Here is a 21,467-nt window from a genome sequence, read left to right on the forward strand (position 1 = left end):
CAATCTGTATTATGAGGGCAACATAATCATGGTACCAAAACCTTGTAGGAAAGAAAAATTGGAAAGTTACACATCAGTCTCCCACATGGACATGCTTGAGGACCCTAAACTTAATATTAGCTTAATTAGCTTATGAAATGCAATGCTATATTAATTATATACTATGACTCTTACAACTTGTAAGGAAATGATGATGTGTTACAGTTTGAATCCTAATTGTTCTCCAAAAGACTCAGGTGCTAAAAGCTTGATTGCCAAATTGTGGCACTATTAGAAGGCAATAGAACCTTTAAGAGGTGGGGCTTAGTGGGAGGAAGTTAGGTCATTGGGGGTGTGCCCTTGAAGGGGATATGGGAATCTGGCCTCTTTTCTTTGCTTCCCAGCCACCATGAGGTAAGAAGCTTTGCTTCACCATGTGCTCTGCACCAGGATATTCTGCATCACCACAGGCCCAAAAACATCAGATCCAAATGACCATAGATAGAAACCTCTGAAAACCAGAAGGCAACATAAAAATTTCCTCCTTTTAAGTTGATTATCTCATCCATGACAATGGAAGAGGCATAATCCAATAGAAATGGATAAGATACCTGAGTAGGAATTTCACCAAGAAGACTGAATGACCAATAAACATTTGAAGAAATGCTCAACTTGATTAGTCATCAGGAACATTCAAATTTTAAGCACAAGATACCATTTTATTCCCTCCACATATACAACAGCAACAAAAATTTAAGTTTGACAACATCACTAATCTAGAAGTGTTAATTGGTGCAATCATCTTGGAAAACAAATTTTACAGGATCCAGCAATGTTTAGGAGGCAAGGACTCTGTGACTTAGCAATTCCACTTCTCTGCACAGATCCCAGTTCTATATAGGAAATCAAGCAGCATGAAGTAGAATACTCCCTGAGGCATAGTGCTCCAAATCTGGGGGGAAAACTACTTTCCATAAGCAATGGAACTGAGAAATCACTAGTATGTTCACACAATCGAATTCTGCACTACCATGAAAAGGAAATGTATTGTAACATACACAATGCACAGCACATACAACACAGATGAAAGAAGTTGGCACAAAAGAAGGCACAGGCTCGATTCCATTAATACAAATTTAAAAAAACATGTAAAATCAAACAATATGTCATTTAGAAATAGAAATGTGCTAATTCAGTAAAGAAAAGAGAATTTTATATGCAAAAATAACCACAAGAGTTACCTCTGCTCCAGGAGGGAGGAAACTGTGTTTACAAATTGAACATGCTGCCATGTTCTCTTTCTCGAACTAGATGGCAGGGATATGAGTGTTGTTGAATTGTTATTCTGAACATATGATTTATAAATATGACTTTCTATTTTGAAGAACTTGGTACAGCAATTAATACTTTTCACACACATTGATTCCTGATCGTGTGGTTCAAGATGGGAAAAACATGGCTGCCTCTGCACCAGGATTCACTAATGGAGCAGACCACAGTCATCAGGAAGCCCCTGATGAGATGCTCTTCCTGAGGAGAGGGCATGTCCTGGCCATTCTGTTAATGTAGTACATTAGTCAGCTCAGGCTGCCCAAACAAAATATCACAAACCTGGATGCTTAAACAACTAAAATTTACTTTTTCATAGTTCTGGAGGCCTGGATCTGGGATCCATCTGCCTGTGTGCTTGGGTCATGGTGAAGGCTCTCTTCCTGGCTTTCAGTGGTCAGTCACGTGGCCATTCCTTGGTATGCAAATACAGAGAGAACGAGCTCTCTATTGCCTCCACTTACAAGGGTACTAATCCCACCACGAGGGCCCCACTCTTGTGATCTCATGTACCACTAATTATCTCTCAAAGGTCACATCTCAAAATAAAATCCCAATGGCTTCTGTGCACATTGGGAATTGGAGCTACAATATATGAATTGGTTGGGGCAGCGGGTGGCAAGCATTCAGTCCACAGCATGTAACCACCTAGAATTATCACTTTGTGAGCTGAGAGAGGCCAGAGCACTTGGGACTCATGAAGAGTACAGCGGGTGGGAATGAGAATGAAGATCTCAAATATTCTGCCTTGTTCCCCGGGCAGCAAGGGTGAGGACTGGCTTGGCCCTGAAGGCTCAGGAAGCCACTGTTCCTGAGCTCCATTGCTGAATGGTGCCTGCCTCACAGTCCCCTCATGTTTCCTGGGCACATTCCATCCGCTTTGCAGCTGCTGGCCCCGCCAGCCACGAGCTGAGGAGGGAGCACATGGCTTTTGTGCAATTTCTTTAAATGAGCTCTTCCTTCCAAGAGAACTGTTCCCCCGAGAGTTCCCCGACACGTGCAGTGATGGCGAATCTACACGCAGGCCTGGTGTTGGGGGAGGCAGTGCAAAAAGAGGAGCTTTAAATTCTAAAGCAGAGAAAATAAAAATCCTGCCAGAAGCAGAGGGAAATGGGGAAGGATGGAGGCAGGCATCTAGGAAGCTTCTGCTTTTGGTCTCACTATTGGGGTTTCATAGAACAGATGGACAGAGGTTATTTATAACTTGCAACATGCAGAGTTGAGATCCGTGAAATGTAGGAGGCTTGGCTGACAATGGTTTGGGCCAGGGAGGGCCTGAGACCTCCACCAAGACTCCTAGAATGCAGGGCTGGGGGAGGATGGGTGCCATCATGGAAAAGGTACATACAGCCCAAGCCCCGTCCTCCAGGCTGGGTGAGAATTCCTCCAGAGAACCACCACTTTCAGGAATAATCATAATCACACTAATAAAAGCAAATAATAGTCGACATTATCTATTAGCTTGCTGGGTGCCAGATACTAAGCTAAGTGCCTTATTACCCTGATTTTCAAAATGACAAAATTAAGGCTTGGCGAGGGTACCTAACCAACCTAAGGCCTCATAGCTCTAAGCATCAAGGTTCTCTGACTGCTTTGTGCAGGAAAGTCAAGAGGCCAGTTGTCTAGACAACTCACACCATGTCCTATTAGCTCCTTGTCACCTAACAGAAACAAGGTCTCAGGAGGCAGAAAGCTGGATAAGGAACTTGATGGTGGTGGGGATGGTGACAGGGATGTGGAGGGACCCGGGGTTTGGCAGGTCCAGGAGAAGTACAGAGGGAAGCTGAATATGTGTGTGTGTGTGTGTGTGTGTGTGTGTGTGTGTGTGTGTGTGCAGGCGCCACCCAAGTGATCACTGGCATAATGACCGTGTGATTGGATGTAGAAGACATTATTGTGTCTTCAATGAATATTCCTGGTTCTTGAGGCAAGGCAGGCCGACCGCTGAAGTCCAGTATGGCTCACTGCACTCTACCATCTGTCACCTTAGAAAAGTCTCTCCCTCCTCCCTCGTTCTCAGTTTCTCCTTGTTAAAATGAGACAGTTGGTCTAAGATGCTTCTCAGCTCTGATAATTTATGCATCTATAAATTCACTGCGGTTAACAAGTGTGGGAGAGGGGAGGTTGGCGGTGTCAAAGGCCAGAGGTCGGTTCCCAGCGTCCGAGGCCAAGAGCCAAGGCCTGGCAAGGACGGCCAGTCAAACGAAAGCGAGTCATCAGGCACCGTCTGCTCGCCAGCCCCTGCCTGGGATCAGCATGTGGCAGGGAGTGAGGCTCCATGAGCCGCTGATCGTGCCAACACCCACTCCCAGAGCTGCAGGCGCCGGTGCCAGGCACCCCCTCCAATGGTTAGGTGGAATGTTCAGAAATTCCTGACTCCAGGAGCAAGCCTGCCTGCCTCAGAACAAACAAAGCCCCGGGCGACTTGACGAAATTCACCTACTTTTCAGGCCACAACAACCCTTTTGAAGGTCAAGGCATTTGGACATGGACTCTGTTAGTTTACAATTCTGTGCCCTTTCAAATAGCAAACTTGTCTTTTCCCAGTGGATGCCCCAAGATCCACGGGGCCAGGAATTCACCCCAGGTCATGATTATGAGGTCTAACCAGGGAAGGAGAAATGGTCCTGAAACCTTACTCTGTGACGTAGAAGAGACTTGCTTTGGTGATGTGGGCTCCATCACTTAGCTTAGTTAATTGATAAGTATGTAGTGAACACTCACAGTGTACACCTGCAGAGTGCCTACTGTTTACACACTCTGATCACCAAGGTGATCCATGGTCTGAGTCTGAGACCTTAGATCTTAACAGACAAGACTGTCCACTGACTCTGGAGAGAGTCAGGCTGGGTTGCTCTCTTGCCTCCATCTTCCATTAGCACCTTTACCAAGTTCCTTAACCACGAGTCCCGGTCTGGAAATGCTGATAACACCCAGTTCATAGAATCATCATGGAGACTCAATAGTTAACGTGTCTAAAACATTTTTCCTGGTGCTTGATGAACAACAATGTCCTGAATGATGATGTAGCTCTAGATAACACGGTTAGGGTGATCACACTGCCCCGCCCCATGCAATCCTACACTGGCCCATGGTGCTTTCCCTGGTCCAGCTCCTACGGGTGACACTGGTCAGGTGGCTCTGGGTTCAAGTATCCAAGAAAACATTGTTCCTGGCCCTTGAACCAGGAAGTGTGAGCAACTTACTAGCCAGCTCAGTAACACCTGCTTTCAAATACCTGTTTACAGTCAAGAAAGATGAGGAACAGGCAGCCAGGACTTGAAAAGTCAGACCGGGTTGTGGAGGCAATGCTACTGGAATCGGGGCAGTTTCCTGAGTTCCTGTCCCAAGGCGGTCCCCTGGCACACATTCCAAGGCCTCAATGTCCCCATCCACAAATGCAGAAAAGCAAATCATAGGCTGAGGGGGTGCAGCTAGAAATCTGAAGTCAGGGCGACATCTCCACTAAGGGGAGCCAAGAGGGTACAGATCATGGCCACGGGTGAATGTCCAGCTATATGAACTCCTTTGGTGGTCTCGGGGTACCAGGAAAAGCCCCCAAGCCTGGGAAGCCAGTGCAGTTCCTCCACCCACACTCCCTGAAGGCCATCTGCTTCCTGAGGCAGAGTAGCCAGTGAGTCTTGCCTGGGGCTGGCTCAGGACCCCACAGGAAGGGGAGTGCGGACAGGCCCGAGGCTCAGGGAAAACACTCTAGGCACCAGGGTCCTGGGGGCGGAGTGTGGCGTTCCCGCAGCCAGCTATGCAGGGAACGCAGCAGATGGACTACCCTGACACCAGGGAAACATTTGGTTCCTTGTCTCACACAGACTCCCTGGAAAGGCTGGTGAGGAGGGCCTGAGAGAGACAAAGGAGAAGGTCAGGGAATGGCAGGGAAACTCAGCCAAGAAGCTGAGCAGAAATTTCCTGAGCTCCTTCCAGAGGCCTTGAGCAGGTGGCAGCAAAATACCAACACTAAAAGGCCCTTCTCGAACACTGAATCCAATTCCCTTATTTTACAGATCAGGAAACTGGCCTGCAGAGAAGTGTTAGCCCTGAGCTGTGGAAATGAACTGAGGAATCAGGGATCTGTGCACTCACCACTTAGTAGCTGTGTGATGTGGTGCAACTTTCTTAACCCCTCTGAGCCTCAGATTTCTCCTTTGTGAATGGGGAGCACATAGCACAGGCTCTATTAATATCAGTTTCCAATTCCCAAGGTCACATGGGAATTAATGGCAGAGCTAGAACTAGAATCCAGAGGATCTGACTCTTGACTCCCTGAGTTAGGCCACATTCCTCAATCTGGCTACAGAAAAGAGTCAAAGAAATGACATGCCTGGGATGTGCCATTGGGGGCAGGAAGGGAGGGGGCAATATGATGTTAGGAGGGACTTTCTCATGACCAAAGCTCAGGAATGCATTACCAAGGGTTCCATTTTGGGAGCTTATTTAAGTGTGTGCCTGGGATGGATTAAAGGCTGAGAATGAATTAAATGTCATCTCGATGACCTGTTCTGCCCACAGATGCTAGAATTCAATTTATCAGAGACAGGGCTGGATATACGGCGCCTAAACTGCCCCAAAGAAAGGAAATGAATATGCATTCCTTCATTCAACCAGCACTTACAGAGCACACGATATGCCCAGAGAAACAGGTTTTCCTGTTAACATTTTGACTATGAGGAAATGAAGGTTCCAAGATACTAAATGAAGAAAAGGTTACCCAGCTAGCAAGTGGCAGAGCCAGGATTCCATGCCAGCTCAGTTTTCCCTGTGCCCCTTGCCATTCTGCACCCCATGAGCAAGAGTAAGGTAGTCTCTCTCGGAACAGTGATGTGGGTAGACAGGGGGTGTTACTCCAGCCTGCCTCTTTAGGGAGGTAGAACCGTCCCCCGGAAGCTGCCTTGTGGCCTTGTTCCAGGAGCTGCTCAGCTCCCTCTGGGAGTCACTGCCTTAAGTAGGAATCCATCTGGAATCGCATGGCCCCTCACTAGGCTCAGACCTCTCCACAGAGCAAGCTTCCAGGGACGGCCCCAGAACATCCTATCCTCACCACGCTGCAGCTCTGCCAGGCCTCCTGTACCCACAGCCTGTGACAAGCGCCGAGAGGCGAGAGCCTGGGAGCAGGCAGTGCCTGCTGTGGGGAGCCTCCATTCTTCAGGGGTGATGAAGTCCTCCCCCCGGGGATGACAGAGTGATAGGAGAAATACTACTTCTGCTCTCAGGAAGCTCCCAGTCTGTTGCGGAGACATGGGCAGAAGAAGGTGGATTTAATAATAATAATAACAGAGCTCATGTTTACTGAGTGCCAGGCACTAAAACATGACCTCATTTAATCTGTACAGGAGCCTCATGAGACAGGTCTTATTTTTATCTTATTAAACAGAGAGGTGAAGTCACTTACATAAGATCACAAAGCTAGAAAATGATAATGCCAGGATTAAAACCCAGGAAATCTGGCTCAAGGGTCTCTCCTTTAAAAGAAAAAGAGAAAGGGAGCACTGGATAGTCTGGGGATGCTCTGACTACTGGTAGGCTCCAGGTGACCAGCGAGAGTGGGTTTGTGTTGAGGAGGGAGTCTGAGGAGCATAGTGTCTCGGGTCTTGCTTGCACAGAAAGCAGGCCTGCTGGGGTCAGGATGGGGGAGCCAGGAGTGAGGGTGGGGGTGGGACCCCTAGACGAGGAAGGCCAGGAGGGTTGGGGAGGAGTTTGGACGGAGCATCTAAGAAAGCCAGTGAGCTGCCACGGAGAAAGTTCACTGGGGACAGAGAGTCTCAAATGGGTTGGAAGGACACAAGGCTCCAGTCAGGGGCTCTGAGCACCAAGCCTGGAGTGGATTTATGGGCGGGGCCTGGGGAGGAGGCCAGCTCCCCAAGGTCAGAGGGTAAAAGCTCTAACTCATTGACCGTGGAATGACATCCAGACCCTGCGCTGGGCCCTGGCAAGAGAAAGACCTGAATCTCTGCTCCTGGCTTCCCAGCTGCCTACACCTCTGCATGCTGCAGATCCCAATAATGGTCATCACCTTATGGAGAGGATCAAATGAGTCACAGTTTCTGACTCATTCAGTGCAGGCCCTTGTTTTTACTTAGCTCAGTAATCAATGACCCATGAGTTGTACAGAATTATAATTTCCAAAGATTTCCAGATTTTTCCAGAAATTTATTAAATATTGGTTTCTAATTTTATTCCATTATGGTTAGAACACATGCTCTTTCTAGTGAATGTTTTTAAATTTATTGAGACTTGTTTCATGGCCCAGCATGTGACATTGATGAAGGTTTCTCATACACTTAGAAAAAATAAGTATAAAGTTATTGCCAGGTAGAAAATTCTACAAATATCAACAGTAAAATTGATAGAGTTGCTTAACTAATTTTGTCCCATTGACCCAGATGTGGAACACCTTTAAAAACATAAATTGAGTAACAAATATACCACTCATGGTACCTTTGAAATAACTATTATGTTTTAGAGGTCTTTTTTTTTTTTAAGAAAAATAACAGGTGCATGATTAGAGCACTAGAATGTATATATGTTTGTATGTATGTCCACATATATAATAAAAATACTAAGTATATATAAGCTCTAGGTTATTATTTCCAACCTATTTTAATGCACCCATGTCAATTTCATTGAAATGTTCACAGAATTGGAAACTTGAGAATTAATGTATTAAGTCTTCTATTTCCATGTTGATTCATCTACTTGTTCCGTGAATTAACAAGAGGCATATTGGAGTCTCTAACTATAATTTTGGATTTGACTATTTCTCCTTTCAGTTTCTTCAGTTTTTGTTTCACAGTAGATATAAAATTATATGCCTTATTCATTGATCCCTTATCATTATATAATCTACCTCTTTATCTGTGACAATACTCCTCATTCATAAATCTACTTTTATCCTGATATTAACTTAACCACTTCAGGCTTCTTAGGATTATGTTTGCATCCCATATATTTTTCTATCCTTTTACTCTCAACCTATCCTATGTGCCTAGTTAGATCCTCATAGACAGCCTTGTAGTTGAGTGTTCCTTTTTAAAATCTAGTCTATTTATATTTAATACAGTTATGTATGTTGTTACCATCTTCCAGTTTTGTTTTGTATTCTTTTTAAATTTTTATATATATTTTTTTCTCTCACTTATCTGTTTCCCTTGATTCTCTTTCTCTCTTTTCTTCTGCTAACAGCCAATCTCTATTGTTCTTTCACTCTTCCTTTAACTTTACTTCTATCTTCTCTCCTCTTAATCATCACTTCTGTTTTCTCTCTGTTCACCATTTGAAATTGTAAACCCTTTTGCAAATTTACTGTTTTTACTGTGGGCAATAACTGATCGCATCATTTTTCCTTACTGTGACAATTAACGCTGTAGATGTCATAGCAGGAACTATTTGATTTAATGTTGCATGTTGTTTGCATTGGTTGTTGTTATTATTTGTCTCCTGCTAAATGGTGAGGTACTGGAAACCTTCAGGGACACTGTAAGTCCACAGGTCAGAAACTCTACTGCTTCAGATCCATACTGTTAAATGGGTAGACACACAAATAAATTAACCATTTTTAAATATCCCAATTTATATCCAGTATGGGCTTGTTAATTGTACATCTATGCCTTATTTTTTAGTATTTGTCAACAATCTGCATCTTTGGGCTATCACGGTCCACCTTGGGTATTACACTACTTACATATGTGAGAAACTTACAACAGTACACTGCCATTACACTCCCATCTTTTGTTCTACTGTTGTCAAACATCTTTTTTTTTTTTTTAATTATTTTATTGTTGGTTGTTCATAACATTACATAGTTCTTAACATACCATATTTCACAGATTGATTCAAGTGGGTTATGAACTCCCATTTTTACCCCGTATACAGATTGCTGTGTCACATCAGTTACATTTCCATTGATTTACAAATTGCCTTTCTAGTGACTGATGTATTCTGCTGTCTATCCCATTCTCCACTGTCCCCTCACCCCTCCCCTCCCCTCCCCTCCCCTACTCTCTCTCCATCCCCTCTACTATAAATCGTTTCTTCCACTTATATAATTTTCCTCCTACTCCTCCTTGTCAAACATCTTTTTCTGTTTTATAAACCCAATAACACATTGTTATTATTTTTGCTTTAAATAGCCAACTACCTTTTAAGGAAAAATTGAAGAGGGAAACATTCTTTTTTATGTTTTATATTATAGCCATGCATTAATCATCTCTGCTGTTCTTCATTCTCTTAGGTACCTCTAAGTTTCCAACTGGTACCATTTTTCTTCTTCTTAAAAAAACTTCCTTTAACATTTCTTGTCATAAAGATCTGCTGGTGATGAATCCTGTCTCTCCTCTTTGTCTGAAAGAGTTTTAAGGTCACCTTCATTCTTGAAAGCTGTTTTCATTGGATATAGAGTTCTTGCTTGACAAGATGTCTTTTCATTCAGCACTTTAAAGATGTTGTATTGTCTCCTGGCATTCATCGTAGCAGATGAAAAATCAGTGGTAATTTTTTATCTTTATCCTCTCTATATAATATGCCTCTTTTTCTCTGGCTATATTTAAATTTTTTTCTGGCACTGGTTTTCAGCAATTTGATTATGCTATGCCTTAGTGTTATCCTTTTGGGAGTTTATTGAATGACTTAAATCCATGAATTACTGTTTTCATCAAATTTGGAAAATAGGTAGACATTGTTTCTTCTAATATTTTTCTGCAATTTTCTGGCACTTTAGTTACATGTATGTTAATTCAGTTGGTATAGTATTATCTCATAGGATACTGAAGTCCTCTTTGTTTTTAGTAATTTTTTTCCCTGTGTTTCATTTTGGATAGTTCTATTGCTTTATATTCATAGTCAGTAAACATTTTTCTGCAGTGTATAACCTGCTATTCTGTTATGAAGTATTTATTTCCTCTCAAAATTCATATGTTAAACCCCTAACCCAGTGAACTAGTGTTTGCAGATGGGAATTTGGGGAGGTAATTAAGTCATGAGGATGGAGCCCTAGTCTAATGGGACTAGTACCTTTAGAAAAAAGAAAAAATACCAGAGACCTTCTCTCTCCACCTCTATCTCTCCCTCTCCCTCCCTTTCTACCCACCCCCTCCATGTATAGTCCAAAGAGGAAATGTTATGTAAGCATGAAAGTAGGTACCTGCAAGCCAGGAGAAGGGTCCTCACCAGAATCTAACTATACTGGTACCCTTCTTTCAAACGTCCAGGCTCCAGAACTACCAGAAAACAAATGTTCGTTGTTTAAATCAGCCAGTCTATGGTATTTTGTTACGACAGCCCAAGCAAACTAACACATACTCCCAACCATAAAATTTTCACTTTTTCTGTCTTTCATTTATTTTCTTCTCTATGTTCATGTTTTTCATTAAATTCTTGAGTATATTTACAATAGCTATTTTAATAGTCCTAATTATTATTTCTATCTTCCCTATAATTTCTAGATCAATTAACTTAATTTTTTTTTCAATTAACTTAATTTTTTAAATTTTCTCCTCCCATGGGTCACATTTGTTCCCACTTCTTTGTTATCTACTCATTTATGATGGAATAACTGTCATTGTGAATTTTATACAACAGGGTGTTAGATTTTATTATAATCCTTTGAAGAGTATTGGACTTTGGGAGGACAGTTAAATTACTTGATGTTTTCGAGATTTGTTTTTAATGTTTGTGTGGAGGGGCGTATTTTGCTAGGGATCAAACCCAGGGCCTCACACATGCTAAGCAAGTGCTCTACCACTGAACTATTCCCCCTAGTCCTTTTAAACTTGCTGAAGGCAGATTTGGAATAATCTTTATTGCTAAGGTTGCAATATCTGTTAAATGTTCCATGTCTTTAATGAGGTCTCGCCCTCTGGCTAGTGGAAACTGAAACAATTTCTGACCTTAGGTGAGTCTAGGAATGGACTGACCGTGGAAACTTGAATGATTGGATGTGGATGATAAGAGACGTTGAAAAATTATTGGATGGGTGGTGGTATCAATTAGCAAGAAGAGAAATACTGGAATGGAGGGGAATGAATAGATTTCATATCAGATACCTTTAACTTTAGGAGCCTATAAGAGAGATAAGTAGAGATATCTACCAAAACCTTGGTTATATGATCTATAAGTCAGGGAAGAGATTGAGGCTAGAGTATAGAATTGGGAGTAATCGCTACATAACAGTTACGAGCAGCTAACATTCTCCAAACATTGTTACACATAGTAGTTAAAACCTTGATGAGAGATGAGATTGCCAAGGGAGTCTATAGGAAAGATGACTAAATCCTCTTACAGGTTGGGCAGAGGTGGAGTTCATGAAGAGAGAGTAGAAGAGAGGGGAGAGGAAAGAAAGAGGAGAAGAGGTGAGAAAAATCAGAGAACCAGGAGATGGAGGGGTCATGGAAGCTAAGAATGAAGAGAATGTCGAGGATGTGGCTAACATTGCCAGATGACACAGACCAACCAAGTCATATTAAAATTGGGAGGTTCCTTCTGGAATTAGCACCTACGGAGGGAGTCTAGTGATATGTGAAAGAACAGTTCTAGTGACCCAGGGAAGATGGAAGCCAATGAGTAGACAATTGACTGGAAGGTGGAAAGTATAAATCCTCTTTCTAGAAACTTGGTGAAGAAAGGAAGATCAGTGACCGAGCCATATTTGAGAGGGTTTCATGAAAAATGAATGGATATTTCAATGGGATGTTCATGGGCTCAGAGGAAAGGCCAGTAGGGAGAGGCGACGTAATGAAGTCCTCAGAGAAGACAAGAGTGTGGAATCAATAGCACTGGGAGAGGTCAAGTCTCTTCAGCTGATAGTTGGCAAAGGGACATACAGTTGGCAGGGAAGGAATTACTCATCACCCCCATTTTAAGGATAGAAAAGTAAAGCCCAGAGGAAATGCCTCAAACCACACAGCTTGAATCAGGCAGAAGAGGTCCCAGCCCCACCCCTGGCCACATGACTTTCTGTCCCAGAAGACCCCCTTTGCATAATTCTAGATCCCTGGCCAACCCTTCAGAGACCCAGGAAAAGCTGGATGTCTGAGTTCCAGAGGGAGAATGCAGGGAGGTCTCAGGGCACATTCTGGGAAGGGGGAGCTGTTGGGAGAGGGACTGGGGAAGAGGGGTCAGAGCCGGGAGGAAAGCAAAGGCATCTCCACCCAGGCAGCAGCTGCTCCCAAATATGTCACAACTTGTCAAAGAGGCAGAAATAGAAGCAGTTCAGGGAGTGGGAGGGGGTGGGGTGGCATGCTATGGCTTCTGAACCCACAGAGAGGGTTCAGGGGGCGACTAGCAGGGGAAGGGAGACAGGCAAAGGGGCTAAGTGCAGAGAGAGCGTGACGAGCACATGGCTCAGTTCTAGGTAGGCTGCAGTGGGTCCGAGAACCTTCTGGTAGCCTTTCCGTGAGTTTGAGCATGGGAAGAGAAGCGAAGACAGGACAAAACTCTTCAAGGAACACAGCCCTCTGATCCTGTCCGTCCATTCTTCAGGGCTAGGACTGGTTCAAACAGCCCTCAAAACAGTAGCTCAGGGAAGAGGGCTTGCCTAGTATGCACGCCAGAGGCCTGGTTCGATCCCTAGCACCACAAAACCAACAAACCAAAGAAGCCAGTCCTCCTACCCAGACCCCATTAGCACTTCCTCCACTGAGTTAGGGGGACACAGGGCACTTGGATCATTCAGTCCAGCATCTTGTTTTACAGATGAGTAAACGGAGACCCAGAGTAGGGACTTGACAGCAGCATGCTCTGAGTCTTTCTCCAGGGTTCCTTCCTCTTTCCATACTAGAAAGGGACATGGAATTCTCTTAAGAAATCCCCAAGCATATTTCCAAAGGCCCCCCCAGAGCCAGGTCCCCAGGTCCCCATTGCCACATGTTCTGCTGAGCCCTGTTCTGGTTATTTTTAAAACCAACTCTCTGCTCTGTCTCCACCTATCACCTCTCCTTGACCCCCATTCTCCCAGGACCCAACCTCTTCCGCCTCCAGGCCCACACCTTCCCCCACCCCAAAGCCAGAGATTCTTAAAGGATGATCCTGCCTCTGAGCACTGGATTCCAGGCAGGGACAGGATTTCCCAGTAGTTACCCGATGCTCAGTCCTCAACGGAAACAATGTGACCCAGAGGCCTGGGGCCCTCCCCTCCTCTCCACCTCTCAGCCCTGGTCCTATCCACTTGGGACCTCTTCTCCCATCTCCAGCCCTCAAGCCTCCCCCTGGCCTCTCCTCACACCTCCCTTCTCCCCTTCTCCATCAACTCACCTGAACTCACATGACATTGGAGCTCTCAGTCTCTCACTGTCTGTCTGCCTGTGCCCCCCACCCCTACACCCCTCCTTGCCTGCCAGTCTCCCAGGATTCAGCCCTAAGGCCTAAACTCAGGCCATCCAAGAGCAGACACCCTTCCTCCTTCCAACCCTAGTCCTCTGCACCCTCAGGCAAGTCACGTCCCTTCTCCAGTCTTGTTTCCAGTGTGTAAAGGGAAGGTGAGCTAGCTGATCCTGGAGCCCCTCGCACCTCTGACATCCCAGGGTGGCTGTGATCTCTTCTCACCCTCATGTAAAGTGACTGCCTTGCAAATAATCAATGCTCCCGAGCATGTCGTGTTTGTGCACCTGTTTCCTATGGGAATGCACATGTATTCCCAACACCAGGCCCCACTAGTCCTCATCAAAAACACTCAGAGAACCAGCTCTGGAAAACCAAAGTGGGACCTGTTTGAAGAATCCAGAAGCTGCTACCTCTCCAGACCTCTTTCTTTTTGTTTCCAAATACAAGAGACTACAGAATGGGAAATCTGCTTTGATTTTAGCCAGGCAACCTGGCAGCCTAAGTCAGCCTACCTGCAAGGTCTGCAGGGACTAGAACAGGCTGAGGCCAGACAGCTAAGATTAGGTGTGGAGCAGAAGGGGAAGGAAGAAGCAGAGGGCAGGTGAGGGGGAATTCTACCACGCAAATGAGATGGACCCAGCATGCAAATGCAGGGCAGAGTCAAGTTGAAATATTCAGGGTAGGGGACCAACAGCCTGGTCCCGAAGCCCCGCAGGGGATAAGGGCTGCCTCCAGCGAGAGCAGGACTGCTGGAAGAGGAGGCTGCAGTCAGGGCAGGGGGCCCTCTGTGCCCAGGCGACAGGGGTGGGGATTAGTGCCGGACGCCCTGCTGTCAGGTTAGAGCTGATGGATCACCGCCGGTGGCGGAGCACAAAGGCTGTTCTGTGCTTGGCATCAATGTGTCCCCGTCCATCAGAGGGCAGCTTGCAGGGGGGAGGGGCATAAGGGAGGAAGACCAAGTCCCTAGACGAGGCTTCTCCACAGCTTTACTGAGAGAACAAGGTGGGTAAAAGGCCAATGTGCCCACTGGGGATTTGAGAGGTCAGAGACTCCTGGACACCTTATCGTCTCAGTCTTTGCAAGATCTGTGCCCCCACAGGGAGCCCTGACAGGGTCCCCAGGGGCCAGCTTACTCAGACATGCACAAACATATCCACAGACAGGGATTCATAGAGACCCAGACACCCGAGGTCACCCTAACCTCCCAGTCCTGCCCTGGTGTTAGGTCAGAAGCAAACATCACAGGACACAAGGCCAAGCTCACACCCGGCAGAGCTTCCTGCAGACAGTGTCTCCACTGCTCTCTCCCACCAACACAGTGGGGACCCACACAGAGTAGGTCCTCAGACAATCTGTGTCGAGCAGAGAACGGAGCAGGTGAATTACTTCCTTCCCCGGATTATATTGGCACTTCTACCCTTCCCCTTATCACCTAACACTTTCACCTTGTATAGGTGACTTTGTGTTCTCCTCTCCCTCACTCAACTGTGAGCAGTGACACCAGAGACACCATGTCCTATTCACATCAGTGACCCTGGCACCTGGGAATGTTGTTCAGTACATGGGCTTGTTTTGTTTTTTGATTGGAAGAATGAACAAGTGAATATTCACACATGGAGAGGAAGACAGGTTTTCCCTCCTCTATTCCTGTTCCTGTGGTCCCTGGAGGCAATAAGGACAATACAGTGGAGGATCAAGGGGCTAAGAGTGAGGGGGGTGGTCAGGAGTGGAGAAGAGGACCTAGCGTTTCCAGGTACCAGGTGCCCTTTTATGCACTACAACAACCATGCCTCTCTCTCTCTCTCTCTCTCCCACACTCTCTCCCTCTCTCTCTTCCTCTCTCCAGACAGAAACATGCATCCTCCATGCATCCTCTCCTGGTCAAATCCACCCTCCTGCCCCTAGGTGGGTTCAGACCCTTATCGTCTCACTCCTGAATACTGTCATGGTGGCATGGGTGGTCTTCTTGCCTCAGTGTCCAAGTCCCTCCATGCCCATCTGGAACTCCTCCCTCTTCACAGACTTGTTTCCAACCACCCCCTGTACCTGAATCCTGAGCTCCATACATGCTAACCTAGCCAATGCCCCTACCTCCCCTCTTCTCATCCAAATCCCACCATTCTCTGAGACCCAGCCCTGTGCATCCCTCTTCCCCAGGTCCTCCGCAGAGGCCCCATCCTTGGATGGTTTTGCCATTCTACTAAACTCCTGGGACACCTCTTGATGGATCCACACATTTGCAAGTACTCAGAGCTCTCTCGAAGACTGTGGAATTAACAAAGCTCACCCTCACCTTGTATTTGAGTGTTGGGTATTCAGGGTCCATGCTGGCTCAGTAGACAGTCAGGTTTTAGGAGACATCACAAATCAAGCCCATTTTGCTTCCATTTTAGAGGAAAATGCATCATTTAAGGTTAAGTCAGAATGGATCCCAAATTGACAAAAGATGCCATTTCTAGGTTTCTATAACTTTTGATATCTCCCCAGAGTTCATGGGATTGGAGTGTGAACTGAAGCAAAGTTGTTTTAGTTTAGTTTTTTTTTTAATTTAAATTTAAATTTTCCTTTTTGGGTGGAGGTGTGTTGGAAATAGAGATTCTTCTTCAACCCAGCTGGTCAGGGTCCAAGCAAGGTTTAGAAGCCACACTAATATCACACTGTACCTTCCACCACTCTGGTGAAGCCAAGTACCAAATTAAGGCCTTGCTGCTCTCCCTCAACTTCCTTGGGTTCTTTTATTTTCCACCTCTGTCCCCTCCTCACCCTTCTTTCCCACCCCTGGGAAAGGAACACAGTTCTCCAAACTCCATGCAGATGACCCTCCACTGAGAAGGTCTCCAGGAGTCCCTGCATGATTCTACTTCCTGTCATTGTCCTTGCTGCTGGTTTTAACTTATCAGTTTCATCTGCCATTGGGATAGGGACAGCAGGATGGATCAAACTTTGTCTACAGGCTCCTGGAAAGCACTGTGACCCAAGAGTAAAAGATTATAGCTTAAAGCTCAGGATTCCTGAAGCTACGGATCAATGGAATGGGCTGTCCTGTGACACAGTATAAACTGAACAATGGCCACCCGGAAGGGGATTTGGGTATCAGAGATTGAGATAAAAGAAGTGACCAACATGGCCCACTAGATGGTAAGGTGGAAGGTAGGGATGTCACCTTAGTCATCCCTGGCCCTTTTAATCCCCAGCCCTAAGACTGAGCCTTGCTCACTGATGCTGAGACCTGCCCACTGCATTGGGAAGAATGAGTCCCCCCAGACCCCAGACCTCTACTAAGAAGTGACCATGGATTAAGACGCCTGAAGATTAAATAGTCCCTCCTCCACCTGACCTGTATAATGCATTTGAAACCTGCACATGGGTACAAACTGATGTCTCAGGCAGGAAAGGGCAGAAGAACCCACACAGGTGGTCCAGGTGAGGGAAGGTGTAAACTGAGCTTAAAGGGCTCTGTTTTCTCTCCTCTCCCGCTGCCATCAACCGGAAGGAGTCAGTGAGATTTGGGTGTCCAAATGGGGCAGGAAACATTTGAAGACCGAGAAAAGAGGCAGAAGGCTTAACACCTATGACCTGGCCATGTGTGGGATGTAAGTTCTAACCCCAACTCTGACCCTCCCTTATATATTACAAAGAAAACCTCCCCCATTCCTACTAAAAGAAAAAATAAAAAATCTCTTGACTCTATTTTCCCCCAATCACATGATCTCTAAGAGAAAGTGCAGGGTCAAGGCCAATTGGAAACCCAGAAATTGAATCCATTTGCCACTCTGTTTTTGTCCTCCTTTGGGGGACCCACAGATCCTTCAGATTCCAAGAAGCCCCATTCTTTGGAGAGGGTCTTTAAGAGTCTCATTGGAGGGCTAGAGTATGGTAAGGTGCTGTCAGGCAGCAGGGAGATGGACAGAATGACCCAAGTTCCTTTTCAGCCTAAACTGCCCCCTTCCTCGTTCCCTCCTCCCCCTACACCCACCCGCTGCTTCGGGACCAGCAAGGAGAGAGCAGGCAGGCCGCCCGGCTAGGAGTAATTGAAAGGAGCAGATGAGAGGGGGAATGTGTCCTCCCCCACCTTCCCTGTCCCACTGGGGCTGCGGAGAAATGAAAACTAATCAAATTACACCCAAGGCCTCCCGACCCGTGCACAGGAGCCGCCCTGGCCATGGGGCAGGCTGGCTGGGTGGGGTGGGGGCCACGGGAGAGGGAAGGGGAATCACATCTAATCCACTGTAAACGTCTTGATGTGCAGCAACAGCTTAGAGGGGGCTCAGGTTTCTGTGGCGTTGGCTATATTTATCTCTGGTTCCATGCCAGCGGGGAGGGTTTAAATGGCACCCAGCAGTTGGCGTGAGGGGCTGCAGGAGCTTGGGGGCCAGAGGCAGGAACAAGTCTTTTCCGACCCCATGGAGCTCTATGAGACATCCCCCTATTTCTACCAGGAGCCCCGCTTCTATGACGGGGAAAACTACCTGCCTGTCCACCTCCAGGGCTTCGAGCCACCGGGCTACGAGCGGACTGAGCTCAGCCTGAGCCCCGAGGCCCGGGGGCCCCTGGAAGACAAGGGGCTGGGGACCCCCGAGCACTGTCCAGGCCAGTGCCTGCCCTGGGCATGTAAGGTGTGTAAGAGGAAGTCGGTGTCGGTGGATCGGCGGCGGGCAGCCACGCTGAGGGAGAAGCGCAGGCTCAAGAAGGTGAACGAGGCCTTCGAGGCCCTGAAGAGGAGCACCCTGCTCAACCCCAACCAGCGGCTGCCCAAGGTGGAGATCCTGCGCAGCGCCATCCAGTACATCGAGCGCCTGCAGGCTCTGCTCAGCTCGCTCAACCAGGAGGAGCGCGACCTTCGCTACAGAGGCGGGGGCGGGCCGCAGCCCCCGGTAAGTGGCCACGCACCTGCTTCGAGGGTAGGGCCCAGAGGGAAGCGCCTGGATGGTCTCTGGATGCCATAGACGGGCTCAGTCACAGGGTTGGAGCAGGTGCCAGGCAGGGCCTTGAGAGGCCACAGGACCCCCTCTTTTGTCAGGGCTAGGCTGTGCAGCTGACCTCCTGTGTCCCCAGGCTCTTAAGACAAGATAAAGGCATTGAGCAGGAGATACAGATGGGGTGGGGGCCCACTGGCACAGGACTGTAGAGGGGTTTAGGAGCAGGTCCATAATGATCCTGAGTAAAGTGGAGAATGAATCCCCATCCCTGAGTCAAAGCCTAAAAAGCCAGGCCACTACAGCCAAAGCAGCCTACTTTGCTCCTTACCCCATCCCTGTCCCAGGTAGGGTTGAACAGATAAAATCCAGAGTCACTGGGACCCTAGCAAGCCTGCTGAGAAGTCACCCTAGTCAGGTCAGATACTCTGCCTGGTCATCCTTATCTCCAGGTACAGGGAAGCCAGAGACCCTTTTTGCTGGTGTTCTGTGAAGGCAGAACCATCATCTAGGACGGGAGCCAGGACAGGCCTGGAAGCAGGGTCTCTGTAGTGCAAACATTCTGGAGTGGGGTATCCCGGGCTGGAGGGTCCCAGCTTGTGGTCCACCCTCCAATCCCACCATGGTTCTGCCTATTCCTTGGAGACAGAGACACATCCAAGGATGGCTGTGCCCTGACCTTGGGCTTTGCCTCTGACTTGCAGGTGCCCAGTGAATGCAGCTCTCACAGCGCCTCCTGCAGTCCAGAATGGGGCAGTGCACTGGAGTTCGGCCCCAATACAGGTGGTAAGTGAAGCCTGACTCTGGTTCTGATCCCTCCACCCTTCCCTAGGGGTTCTCCCCTCTTACCTCAGTCCTTGCTCCAATCCTCTTCCTGTGGCTTCTCCAGGGACCTGCTGACCCCAGGGCCCCAAACAGTGGGCTGGAAGGCCCTGTGCCTCCTTGAAGCCTTGACCAGCTAAAGAGTAGCAGTTGCAACCTCCTGTAGCTCCCTAGCTGGTGCCTGGTGACTGACCTCAACCAGAGGAGACTGTCCCTGCCCCAGGGGTCCCTGGGAATTGCTGAGTCAGTGTTGCACAACTGGGCCCAGCAAAGGGCAATTCCAGTCTCCTGGGATACACTATCCTGGCTTCACCTTGGAATAGTTGCTTCCAAATCCTCTGCTAGGGAAATTCAGAGATCAGGCACACGCCTGAGGCGCATTCCTCTGTCCTAGTAAACCTGTATCACTCCGAAGGCCTCATCCCACTTCCTCACCTAGGTAACCCCTCCCCACCTTCTCCTTACAGATCATCTCCTTGCGGCTGACCCTACAGATGCTCACAACCTGCACTCCCTCACCTCCATCGTGGACAGCATCACAGTGGAGGATGTGTCTGTGGCCTTCCCAGATGAAACCATGCCCAACTGAGATTGTCTGCCAGGCTGGGTGTCCATGTGAGCCCCCAAGCTGGCCATAGGTGCCACCACTTCTGCAGCGGTGGCCTTCTAAGCCAGGTTGTCCTGATGCCAGGAAGACAGCCTTGGGCTGCCACAGGCCAGACTATCCCCTTCCTCATCCATATAAGGTTTATGCACCTCCCAGCAAGGGAACGGATGCCCTCAGTTAGCTGACTCCTTAAGAGCAGAGGGCATCCCCTTTCCAAGGAGATAAAGCAGGGGACCAGAGCGCCCCCTTGTGGATACCTCCCGCTTAGGGGGGCAAACTCAGGAGCTTCCTTTTTATCATAATGCAGCCTTTAATTCCACCCCTCAAATGAAATGGTTTGAGAGAAAAAGACAGTGTCCTGACCTGGACAAGTGTGCACATCTCCTGTCCTGGTCTCTTCCTGATGCCAGTGGCTGGGCTGGGCCTGCCCTGAGTTGAGAGAGAAGAAAGGGAGAGGAACAACCCTCTGTTCCCAAGTCCCTGGGGGGCCAAGCTTTTGCAGTGAATATTGGGAACCTTCCAGCAGTTTTATGTTTTGTTTTGTTTTGTGTGTTGTTTGTAAAGCTGCCATCTGACCAAGGTCTCCTGCGCTGAAGTTGCCAGGGACAGGCAGGAAAAGGGGGCGGGGACTCTTGGGGTGATTTCTTTTGTTAACTAAGCATCGTGTGGTTTTGCCATTGTTTTGTAATTTTTTTTTTTTTTGCTAACTTATTTGGATTTCCTTTTTTAAAAAAATGAATAAAGACTGGTTGCTAGAAGAGTGTCCGTCATGATGTAGAGAGAGGGGGGTGACTGACAGCCCCAACCCCTCCCACTCAGCCATCCCGACACCCTCCAGGGGCAGGGTTTCCAAGGATTCCAAAGACTGCAGTTCCAAAAGCCTGTGGGCACCCCCTTGAGAGGGTCACTAGGCACTGGGGAACCTGCTTTCTACCATTACAAGGGGAGCTGGGAGGGTGTGATTCATAGCCTGGATGAAGACCAAACTCCACAGAAATGCTTACAGGACACAGAGGAAGACCTTCTGAGTGTTCCACTGCTCTTTAACTTATAGATATTGCTCAAGTCTACTGCATTCTAATTTTTATTAGAATTTTTATTAGTAGCCTGGCCTTCAATTAATTAAGCATGCTTGTATGCTCACATGCCCGGAGCACCCACAGCCAGGGCAAGGGGCGTATCACTAGAATTTGTGGGGATTTCCTCTCTAATCCCTGTCTCTCCCTCCGTTCCACATTATCAGAATCCCTATAGAGAAGTGGGAGGTGACTAAATCAGAGCAAGGGGCAAATACTCTCACTTCCTTGTTGGCCAAATAGCACAACCCCTCATCTTCCCTTCCCTCCAGGCAGAGGGGGATTCCTGTCCCTACCTTCAGCTCAGAGATGAAGGAGATTCTGCTGGGGAAAGGGGGTCACAAAGAACCATCAAAGGAAGAGAAGCTGGGTTTCTCTTCATTTGGGATGCTGTTTTTCGAAGATTGGCTT

At 47.4% G+C, this 21,467-nt stretch overlaps 2 protein-coding genes across 5 annotated transcripts in view; one reads left to right on the forward strand and one right to left on the reverse strand.

Moving 5' to 3' along the window:
• ADORA1 (adenosine A1 receptor) overlaps positions 1–19,801 on the reverse strand; it is a 78,812-nt gene extending 59,011 nt beyond the window's left edge. For 2 of the 4 annotated variants that reach the window (XM_081298461.1, XM_081298459.1), the window contains exon 1: positions 19,401–19,799. The gene's annotated coding sequence lies outside the window, so the exon portion shown is untranslated. Of the gene's footprint in view, positions 1–19,400 lie in introns of all 4 variants that reach the window. The other 2 variants (XM_081298462.1, XM_081298463.1) reach the window with 2 other exon arrangements.
• Positions 17,939–20,730, forward strand: MYOG (myogenin). The gene is made up of 3 exons (XM_081298464.1): positions 17,939–18,509; positions 19,256–19,337; positions 19,841–20,730. Exons 1-3 carry the CDS (start codon positions 17,964–17,966, stop codon positions 19,960–19,962), a joined length of 750 nt encoding a protein of 249 aa, XP_081154590.1. The 5' UTR covers positions 17,939–17,963; the 3' UTR covers positions 19,963–20,730.
• Positions 20,731–21,467: the final 737 nt, after the last annotated feature.

Source organism: Spermophilus citellus, assembly GCF_964194105.1.
Source record: "Spermophilus citellus genome assembly, chromosome: 6".
NCBI classification, from domain to species: Eukaryota; Metazoa; Chordata; class Mammalia; order Rodentia; family Sciuridae; genus Spermophilus; species Spermophilus citellus.